This window comes from Zootermopsis nevadensis, unplaced genomic scaffold (assembly GCF_977971745.1).
Source record: "Zootermopsis nevadensis isolate Lab colony 2312 unplaced genomic scaffold, Znev_1.0 Znev_ptg000002l, whole genome shotgun sequence".
NCBI classification, from domain to species: domain Eukaryota; kingdom Metazoa; phylum Arthropoda; class Insecta; order Blattodea; family Termopsidae; genus Zootermopsis; species Zootermopsis nevadensis.
The window spans coordinates 22,555,973-22,567,112 of NW_028259134.1; the positions used below are offsets into that span (position 1 = coordinate 22,555,973).

At 38.6% G+C, this 11,140-nt stretch overlaps 1 protein-coding gene and 2 long non-coding RNA genes across 5 annotated transcripts; 1 reads left to right on the top strand and 2 right to left on the bottom strand.

Annotated features, from left to right (window-relative positions):
* Positions 1-37: 37 nt before the first annotated feature.
* On the bottom strand, positions 38-901 carry LOC147875121 (uncharacterized). The gene is made up of 2 exons (XR_015536625.1): positions 812-901; positions 38-346 (listed from the first exon to the last, which is right to left on the bottom strand). It is a non-coding gene; the product is annotated as an uncharacterized LOC147875121 (long non-coding RNA).
* LOC147875122 (ribosomal protein S6 kinase alpha-5-like) lies at positions 810-9,841 on the top strand. 3 transcript variants are annotated; one of them, XM_087354092.1, is made up of 10 exons: positions 810-906; positions 1,978-2,046; positions 3,483-3,701; positions 3,927-4,042; positions 4,829-4,939; positions 5,837-5,914; positions 6,544-6,644; positions 7,143-7,293; positions 7,813-7,992; positions 9,291-9,841. In XM_087354092.1, the coding sequence occupies exons 1-10, from the start codon at positions 885-887 to the stop codon at positions 9,660-9,662; spliced, it is 1,419 nt and encodes a 472-aa protein (XP_087210218.1). In that variant the 5' UTR covers positions 810-884; the 3' UTR covers positions 9,663-9,841. The 3 variants fall into 3 exon arrangements, with proteins under 3 accessions (XP_087210218.1, XP_087210227.1, XP_087210209.1); XM_087354101.1 differs by lacking the exon at positions 810-906 and adding an exon at positions 1,002-1,154; XM_087354083.1 differs by lacking the exon at positions 810-906 and adding an exon at positions 1,253-1,429.
* A 218-nt stretch (positions 9,842-10,059) lies between these two features.
* Positions 10,060-10,923, bottom strand: LOC147875123 (uncharacterized). The gene is made up of 2 exons (XR_015536627.1): positions 10,834-10,923; positions 10,060-10,368 (listed from the first exon to the last, which is right to left on the bottom strand). It is a non-coding gene; the product is annotated as an uncharacterized LOC147875123 (long non-coding RNA).
* Between the last annotated feature and the right edge of the window lie 217 nt (positions 10,924-11,140).

Consider the following 11,140-nt stretch of genomic DNA (forward strand, 5'->3'; position numbering starts at 1 on the left):
AGCAATTTCTGAACAAGATCACAATTCTTTCAGAAAATCTGTTAATTCAATATATGCCTTTATTGCCAAGTATAAGGACAGGGGTGTTTCTTTATAACAGATGCTCAAAGGTTGTTCCTCCATTCTCAACACATGCACGAGCACGATGTACACAAAACTGATGAATTCGTTCGTACACACCAGGGTTTCCTCGAATCATCTGTACATGTTCCCATAGGTCGTGGTAATTGTTTATGGGTGTTGCATAAACGACGGACTTTGAGTGACCCCACAGATAAAAGTCCAATGGAGTCAGGTCCGATGACCTCGGTGGCCATGCTACTGGGCCACCTCGCCCAATCCATCACTGTATATTTGGGGATAAACGTTCAGGTTCATTATTTAATACTTATATTTTTTTACGTTTTCTGTAGTGTCTCATATATTCAGCATTACGGACTATTTTAGCTTCGATGTCATCCATCTCTACATAGTATGATGCAACAGATTTCTTAATAACTCTTATATAAGATAAGTACTTGTGATATTCTAAAACTTTTTAACAGCATAAAATTATCTAGTCTACGGCGCACTTCTTCTACAAGCGATTCACAGCTCAGCTTTTTCCGCAATAACAAAAGCAGATTGTTGACGGCAGTTATGAAACACAACAATGCCGAGTAAACGGATGACGCAACAATCAGTTTCTTAGGTAACAACAATGCACGCAGGAGTTTGTATAAAAGCTGACCATTGTTGTCGGACCATATTTACACATTGTTGGATTACTATAAAACCCATTCGATTGGTATATTGCAAACGCATTAGTAACCTGTTCGTTGCTGCAGAAGTGTCTGTTGATCGAGAAGTTCTAGAAGCAGAGAGAAGTACGATCAAAATACAGAATGGCTTCCACGTCAAAACAGAGTAAGTAGTACAGGCAACATAGGAAGTAGCTTAAGTTACGGGGATCCTTTTATTTTATTTCTGATTGTGCTTTAAGGATTATAATTTCGTGTCGGTATTCAAGTTATTACGAACTGTGTCACTTCTCGTCTTCTTTGCCATCAAAAATTATCAGGGTCTGTAGAGTGTAATATAACAAAATTATATTAATGTTATGAAGTATTCTGTTCTACGAAGTTGGCTGTGGTGTTGAATATGGCGTTTAACAGGTATGCCATTATGTCGCAGTTACAAGTTTTATAATATGACTTTCTTTGTTGCTATAAGCACAACAGTTTCTTTCTTCGTTATTAACTAGAATTTATAAACAAATTTTATTCCGGATATTGTTTGAATTACTGATAATCACCTGATTGAGGAATTGTAAAGGCAACAGGTCCCATTCGTTGCTTGGTTATGTCCATATTCAAGTTTAAAACTAACAGAGCAGAAGAGGACATACTCATCGAGAAAGTGTATAATATCAGAAGTACCTCTAGTGGTGGTAATGTATTTGTTTTATTTTCATATGCCTTATTTGCTTTTTCTTTAAGATGGATTTAATTTCGTGTCAGTGCTTGAGTTTTAAGAATACGTGGAGTGTAGTGAATAGGTTCTTGATAGTTTATACTATGAAAATTATCAGTCTTGGAACGTGCAAAATAACGAAATAATATTAAATAGTCAATTAGAAAACAATGAATTCATTGACATCACGTCAGTAATAATGAAACTCAACTTATGAATTGAGAGTGTAGATTGTACACACAGCTGTGTGAAGACCGGATGGATAGTTACCTAGCATAATACTGCAATATTCTGGGAACTGTTGTGGTCATTTATAAAAGTTTTGTTAAACCTGAGTTACACATTATAAATACAAAGAACAGGTTCTGCTTGGAAATTTTTATTGTGATTGAACATGCTTTGTATATATTCCCAATCTAATGAGGGTGTTGTTTCGGGTCTTCAAATAAAGTAACATTATTTTAATAATGTGTGTAAAATAATGGTGCTTTATGCAATGCCTGTACATATGATATTTTGTTACAGACGAAGAAGAAATTCAGAAAAGTGTCACCCTAAAAGACTTCAAGATGGGAGACTCTCTAGGAAAAGGTGGTAAGTACAACTTCCTTTTAATAATTAGCTAATTATCTTCGAATTTCTCTGCTAATGAAACGTGGACCTGACTCTATGAACGCTTATGAAACAAATGCATGAACCACACTGATGCTCTTTACTGTTGTCATGGATGCATTTATTTAATTACATAGTCACTAACACAGTTCTTAAGCAGACTGACTCCGTCAGGTAAATCTACTAAAATGGTAAATGGTACCATAAGATATTTCATCACCACCACGTTAATCATCGGGCTAGTTTTCAGACTTATAACCTATATTTAAATATACGGGATCTGCAGTGGCCGCGCGGTCTGAGGCGTCGGCTTCGTGCCGCTGGAAACGGTGGTTCGAATCTTACTCAAGCCATGGATGTTTGTCGGCGTCTTTCTGTGTTGTGCTGTCCTGTGTACAGGTCGAGGCCTTGCGACGGGCCGATCCCTCGTCCAAGGAGTCCTACCGAATGTCTACAGATCAAGCCAATGAAAAGTTGGGACCCGCAGTGCTCAGGCATTTGTAGAATGGGTCGTTCCAGTATACCAGTATTTAAATATATGTCTAATGGTTATATTACAGAAACCGGTTGATTTGTAGACGGTTTGTGTTCTTAAGGTACTGGAGCCAAAGTTACAAGGCATTATTCCCACACCATGTGGCTGAACGCGTCATTGAGTGTCCCTAAGCATGAGGCCGCCGGTGGCCAACAGGGTAGTGAAAGTGTTCTTAAGATTTTATGTCGATGTCAGAGTCAGTACATTTCTACCGACTCCCACTCCACGGCCCTGGTGATAACTTTATACTAAATTATCCAATGATACCCATTGATGACTATGAGTCAGAGATGTTATGTACAAATGTTTACTTTATCAGCCTCTGAATTATTGTAGGTACAAATGGTGTCGACGTCACTCTGCCGAACACAATTCTTTTGTAGTTGAACAATACCCATCGAAGCCCTGCAAAAAACGATTTGTGGAGAAATTTCCAAATGACAGAGTTGAAACCAAGTTGTTAATTATGGGAAGAGGGGTTTGATCCCCGATGGGGGCAGAGGATCTTTCCTCTAACCTCTGCATCCAGACCGTCCTATCTAATGGGTACCGGGGTCCTTTCCCAGGGGTAAACAGTTTCTGGGGCATGATGCTGACCACTCACCCCCATCTAGTGTCAAGGTCAAGAAAGAATAGGACCTAATACCTCCTCTCCCCCACAAGCGCCTACATGGCGTACAGTGGGAATGCTTTACTTTCATATCTTACACAGAAAGTATGTGTACAGTTCACTCCTTTATGAAGCAAGAGTTTACAAATATAAGAGCCCTATCATCATCATTCTCTCTACAGCCCTGTGTGGGCCCTGGCCTTCTTCATAAGCTTCTTCCAATCTGTTGTTGAACAGATACCAAGATGATACATAGCTGTGTTTCTGTTGCAGCATATGCGGAAGTGTTCCTTGTCCGTAAGAGGGGTGGATGTGATGATCGCAAATTATATGCTATGAAACGAATTGATACGTCCAATGACGATTCCAAGGAGAATATTGAACAGAGTGTTATGACGGAGATTCAAGTAGGACAAAGAGTGCTTGGTGCCACATTTTTGGCCGGACTTTGTTACGCGTTCTGGTCGGAAAGTCATGTGAACTTGGTGATGGGTAAGTACATAAAACACTATATGTATGATTGGAAGAGGACTCTAACTCCACGTGTAAGGACCTCCCTGATTGGGGGAAGAGTCTGTTGCCTCCTGCTAATCTATCTGTCAGTTTGCATTCCTCCGCAGAGCTTTTCTTTGCAACAGCATTGTTGTGTAATTGAATGCATAACGCTAGTATTCAGTGTCCTGTAAAAGCATTAACAAAGTCATGTTATTGTTGCAGATTTCATGGTAGGCAGAGATATGTTGTTTCTCTTAAAAAAGAGAAAGAAGCTTTCAGAGAGAAGCGCTCGATTTTACCTTGCGGAAGTTCTTCTGGCCATCGAGAAACTGCATGAGGTAAGCACTGTCAGAGTGAACCCCTTGGATAAATCGCATGATGAAGGAGTATAAAAGGAAAAAGTTATTTTCTTGATTAACTCTGTGGCTACGGAATTTGTCAGTTTTTTCAGTACTTTATTTCTTCACTACACATCAGATTACTTTTTAATTCCTGCAGGAATTGTCAGAAGTGAAAAAGGGTAATTGTATGAGATTATGCAGGAGTGTCATCTGTCAACACAACAGCTTCGCTTTATGTCTTGTAATCTTTTCACTTGTGACCACATGTTTCAGGTCATCATGTACTTTTCCGTATTGTTACACTGTTGCTAAGCGCTGTGTTTCTAATTGTCTAAAATGGATACCGAGAAGTCTTTTAAAGTATATGTTATGCCTCTTCACTTTGGTTGAATGCAAAAACACGATACAAAATTAGAATTAGCGGCTAAAAATCATCATTAAATTGGAGAAAAGAGTTGCAATAAGTCTCTTGTGGGTGGTGTCCAGCTTTAAGTTGTATGAGAGCTTCCATTTCTGCATCACACTGGAAATGGCAGCTAACAGGAAGTGAACTGAGATGATTGTGTTCCTTAAATACAATTTTTGATTTGTCATAGTTGCCTGCTTAATGGTTAAAATTCTAATTAATGTAATCAATAGCATTCGTAGGACAGCTTATAGCAATATGAAGCAGAAAAGCAAATTAGTGGATGTGTATCTCACTGCCACAGGAAGATGGAGAAACAACAAACATGTCTCATCTTTCATGACCACAGTGCAAGGAATTTATTTTGTTTCTTTCAGCTGGGAATCGTGCATCGTGATATAAAGCCAAATAACATCTTGCTTGATTCTGATGGCCATATTGCACTTGCAGACTATGGGTTATGTAAACAATTCGAACCACATGAGGAGGTAAGTTTAATATCCTCTTTTTCAGTTGGTACTTTTACCTTGAGGAATATGTAGCGTGGAGATTTAGGAGCTGTGTCGCCCACTTTCTCTCAGTCAGTTCTTTCTTTTGTTCTTTTGACGTAAATACGTCTATAAGGAAGGGTCATTCGGCAAAAAAGTAGAATGAAAAAGGGAAACAATGGTTACCTAGGGAACGTCGTCTGTTTACTCGGCATTTTTGTTATCTATAAAACATTTCATTACATTACATTACTTTACATTACATTCAGCTACCACAGACTCATCTTAAGCGTAACTAATTCAAGTTGAATAAGCAATGTCTTAATCAAACTTAACTCAAATGTAAAGCATGTATAAAGGAAATATTTAGAATAAAGCCAAAATATAAACTTCCTTTCCGTATAGACGTATTTACGTCAAATTCTCCGGAACCGTCGTTCCACTGACAACTTTTTTAGAGAGAGAAGTCACAGTCCTGCAACTGTAAAGAGTGGATAGGTTTTAGGTGTCTGAAATTGGACCACACATATTAAAACTTTGTTTTGTACCAGTGTTTAAGGGGCTGTGGTTCATTCAGCTCATTGAATATTGTTAGGGAAGTGAAAAATGAGATTGCTCACATGTAAGGACAGAAGATACGCCACAGAACGTTGGTGGGAATACGTCTTTCAAAATGCCGCTTTGTAAGATAATTGAGAAGGTGCGAATACAGGATTAAGAGGGATCATAGAAAAGTGGGTTTTGAGGTTAGGGGATGAACAAAACTGGCTCAGGACTGTGTCCAGTGATGGTCTTTGGTATTAGCCATGTTCAAAGTTTTATTTCTAAGACAGAATTACTAGTTACTTTGTGTCTCAAGTTTCTGTCACTTATTTACAATGTTATCTCTATCGGCAGAAAAAATGTACACACTCGATCACTGCGACTGCAGAGTACATGGCACCTGAAATGATCAAACGTGAAGGTCACGACATGGTAAGTATCTTATACTTTAACAACGGACATTTATTGCTTTAATTCTCTCTGATAACTGAACCAACAGTATGCATCCACGTAAGGCATCGCAGTGTAGTAATCCGAGGGATTTGAAGCCACAAATAAAAACTGCATGGAGTTCGTACTTTCCGCAGTACCTCTCAGTAGAATGTGCTGCAGTCACCTGCTTGCCGCATTTGGATTCTGTGCCGGAACAGTTCCACATCTCCTTGAATTATCCTGTTTGTTGTTCGTACTTCGAAGATCAGATTTTCTGGGAATCTACACCAACATTTGCTGAACACGATGAATATTTTCTGGTGGTGAGACAAACTCAGCTTCCTTTACCAACGATATAATTCTTATTGTGAATCTCTCTCCCAGTTGTTTGGGAATTGAACTATGTGATCTATTTATTGCGGACCTACTTGGCCGTTTCCCGCACTCAGAATTTACTCGAAACTTTGATTTAGAAAGACCTGCTGTAAACCTGTAAACAAGAATTGAACAACACATTTTGTTCATGACTAAAATTTTCTGTTACCGGAGACCCTTGTGAATAACTATGGGTGATTGAAGAAATTGAAGTGAGAGATTGTTGCTGTAATCACTGAATTGGATTGTTGCAGGCTGTTGATTGGTGGAGCTTTGGAATATTGGCGTATCATATGATAGTGGGGTTTACACCCTTTAAAGGACCTGGAATACTGTGCGAGGCTTGGCTGCACAAGTAAGTACTTTGTCTTCCGTGTGAGCTTTATGTTCCTTTGAATGAAGTTCTGTACATATTAGTCTGTAACTAATGCATGACTCCCTGTTTTAATGCGAATGAATTAAATACATACATTTGTAACATGTGGAGAATTAGCCTCAGAAGGAAGACTGCTGCTGAATTGAAGATGGCAGCGTTAAGCTTACAATGCATCAATTGATAAAACAGGTCAAACGCACAGATGTGAAATATTATTGCAAATTATTGTATCAATGTACCTGGATTGAAATACGTATTCTTCATTAACGACACACATTTGCGTATAGATGATATTTAAGAGACTGGGTTATTTCTGACACGGATGTCTTCTGCAACATAATGAAATTGCATGCACACACGCACACACGTCTGATTTCGTGCGTGACGGGTGTAATTTAATTCTGTGACAGTTGTCCACATCATTCATTGACTTGTCTTAGAAGGACCCAAATACAAGAATGAATTTTTCTTTCACAGGGCAATTCTCAATAACGAACCAAGAATGTTTCCACGGTTTTCATCAGAAGTAGCAGATCTTATGACCCGACTGTTAGAGAAAGATCCCGAGAAACGGTTGGGTTGCGGGAAAGAAGGTTCTCTGGAGATCAGGAACCATCCATTCTTTAAAGTGAGTTCTTCCCCATATCTGTTTTCATACGAGAGTGTTTGTTGATGTCTTAGGCCTGAACTGGGCTTTTCTGTTTAATGTACTAAGAAAATCAAGTTTTGAGAGTTTTGACGCTGTTCTGGATTTTTTCTCTTAAAAATTCAGAAAGTGAAAAGTGTAATTTAATCCTCAACAGAAGAACCTGTGTGTTGAGAAATGTCAGAACACTGCCAGGAATTACGTAGTAGCATCACAATTAAGTTTTAGGAAGACATGCATAATGTATTGTCATATCTTGTCATGCCTTAAATTTCGTAAGAACTTATTAAAAACTTGTGGTAGGATCAATTCTCCTTAAACTTCCCTCCCAGTAAATGCAGCATTTTTGCATAACGTAAAGAACAGACCATGCACGATACATAATTTCAAAATCCTTGTATTTCTTCCACAATTGAAGCGTCGTTTAAACTGAGTTGTTCTTGCTTCTGCCTTGTCAGACTTACTGGGCCAAACCATTAATTTTTGTGCTTTATCTGACAGGACATAAATTGGACAGACATAGCAAAAAAAGCCATAAGTCCACCATACACGCCGGTCTGGCGGAGACAGGCACGTCCGGTTGAGAAGGTCGATGTAAAAACCAATGGGGACCAGTCGGGCGTGGCTCTTCCCCATCAGCCAGAAGTCACCCCATCACAGAAGCATGACACCACTTTCAAGGTCAGAGCAATCACTACTTGTCTTTGAGTTTAGTATGTGGTATATAAGAACAGGTTTATTTCTTGTGGTTCTGCCATTGGAAAAGGCGTTGGAAGCTGATAACTCTACGGCCTTGAGATTTTGTGTGTGTTTTAGGCCTTAACTTGTATTTGATGTGATGCGTGCAGAAAGATGAAATTTTCCCACTGCCATACTGATGGAGGTTTATGTGCGTGAATGGCAGGTATTACGAATATGACGGTTGTAGTGGTGTGAGTGATGTTTGCGCACCTAGAACTGACATTATTATATAATGCAAAGCTGTGTTGATCTGTGTATGTGTGTCAGATTTGTGTAGCATTTTGGTTCATGCCATAAATTAGGTACCACCATCTTCTTACTCTGGAGAATCATGGTTACACCCGAGGCAGTTAATGTAGGACTGGTGGGCAAAGCGACGCTGGGACAGGCTGATCTCAGATCCCCAAAAGTTTATTTTCTCTGTCTGCACCACTGCTTTATATTTACTTGTATATGATTTTGATTGGACAGTTGACCTGTTAGCCTCTACATTTCTGTGAGGAGTCTGCCATCTTTACGACAATAAAAACACGGCATGTCGCAGTAATAATTTGAAACATGTAATTAAAATAAGGAAGTTAAAACAGAAATATTGCGTAGCGGTTAAATCCAGTGCATAATGTATTTTCCAAAGCAAAAGACTTTTTTCGTGGAAAATTATGCACGCATCTTACAGTTCCAGAAACACATTACATGTAATGATCTGCTATGGAATTTTTTCAAATACAACTAACAGTATTCTGGATCGCCGGCAAAATTTCATGAGTATATGATAGTTCATATATTTCAAATTTGTGCCACTAAACAAAAGATGGAACTGATTAGCAATGTATCGTATATTCTTTCTGACTATAGAAACTATTATTAGGGGATATTAACCTGCCAGAAATTTCTATGTACATGGGTAAAAAACTTCACAGAAAATGTGAACATACATCAATGCATTGATGGGAAATTAACCCATAACTAAAGTATTTGAATGCCCATGATGTGTGCAGCGTCTTTCATGGACTATATATTATAGTACATGAGTTAGTGTTTATGGATTAAATAATCAGCTAGATCTCTTAAGCAGGGTAGAAGAGGCTCATGAAATACGTGTAATCAGGGAATGAAAACAGTTTAATTGACGAACGTGTTCTGTTTGTTTGTCCGTTATGCTTCCATTTCCTTCTTTGAAAGGATAAAGGTTTTGATAAAACTATTGCAAGAAGTGACATTTGTTTCCTTGTCACCAGATACCCCAGGTGCCAAAGAAGAAGCGAAGGAAGTTGCGTGACAGTCCTGCTCCTCCAGGTGGGGTTAAGCCAGCATCACATGGTCCGGTTGTATCGGCGTCTACATCAGATTGTGCATTAAAGACGGAATCTTCTATCAGAATGTCACAGAAGAGAAAGCATAATAGCAATTCAGAAGAGTCCACAGTGTTACCTAAGAAGCATTGTCCTACGAGATCTTCAGATAGCAAGACGCTGTTGAAGATAACACAGAAGGTGGACAAGGAAGGAAGACAACTTAAAAGAAGATTTTCATACGATGACAAAAGTGCACAATCTTGTGAAGAATTGCAGCCTGACAGACTTTCTACAAAAAGAAGGAAGACAATGTAGATCCTTGTTTTGCTGTAGGGACGTAGGTAGAGTCATGATTGGAATAACTGAGGAGCCGGTCGCTATTCAGTAAGATGTCAAGATTTTATGATGTGATTGTTTTTGTATCATATGACATGTTTTTCGCTTAAGACTGTGGTAATGTTGTAAATAAAACAAATATTGTATTTTTCATGCCACCCCTATCCAGTTATTGGTCCTTATCTTTTACCTGTGGAACCTAACCAAACATTTCTATTATCTTTATTCTGTACCAGGATTGCTGTCTACTTGCCCTGTACTAAAGATGGCACTGATGAGATTGTGCTACTAATGTGCGCTCTGCTTAATGACCATTTCGTGTTTGTTTTCCTTCTCCCAAGCAATTTCTGAACAAGATCACAATTCTTTCAGAAAATCTGTTAATTCAATATATGCCTTTATTGCCAAGTATAAGGACAGGGGTGTTTCTTTATAACAGATGCTCAAAGGTTGTTCCTCCATTCTCAACACATGCACGAGCACGATGTACACAAAACTGATGAATTCGTTCGTACACACCAGGGTTTCCTCGAATCATCTGTACATGTTCCCATAGGTCGTGGTAATTGTTTATGGGTGTTGCATAAACGACGGACTTTGAGTGACCCCACAGATAAAAGTCCAATGGAGTCAGGTCCGATGACCTCGGTGGCCATGCTACTGGGCCACCTCGCCCAATCCATCACTGTATATTTGGGGATAAACGTTCAGGTTCATTATTTAATACTTATATTTTTTTACGTTTTCTGTAGTGTCTCATATATTCAGCATTACGGACTATTTTAGCTTCGATGTCATCCATCTCTACATAGTATGATGCAACAGATTTCTTAATAACTCTTATATAAGATAAGTACTTGTGATATTCTAAAACTTTTTAACAGCATAAAATTATCTAGTCTACGGCGCACTTCTTCTACAAGCGATTCACAGCTCAGCTTTTTCCGCAATAACAAAAGCAGATTGTTGACGGCAGTTATGAAACACAACAATGCCGAGTAAACGGATGACGCAACAATCAGTTTCTTAGGTAACAACAATGCACGCAGGAGTTTGTATAAAAGCTGACCATTGTTGTCGGACCATATTTACACATTGTTGGATTACTATAAAACCCATTCGATTGGTATATTGCAAACGCATTAGTAACCTGTTCGTTGCTGCAGAAGTGTCTGTTGATCGAGAAGTTCTAGAAGCAGAGAGAAGTACGATCAAAATACAGAATGGCTTCCACGTCAAAACAGAGTAAGTAGTACAGGCAACATAGGAAGTAGCTTAAGTTACGGGGATCCTTTTATTTTATTTCTGATTGTGCTTTAAGGATTATAATTTCGTGTCGGTATTCAAGTTATTACGAACTGTGTCACTTCTCGTCTTCTTTGCCATCAAAAATTATCAGGGTCTGTAGAGTGTAATATAACAAAATTATATTAATGTTATGAAGTATTCTGTTCTAC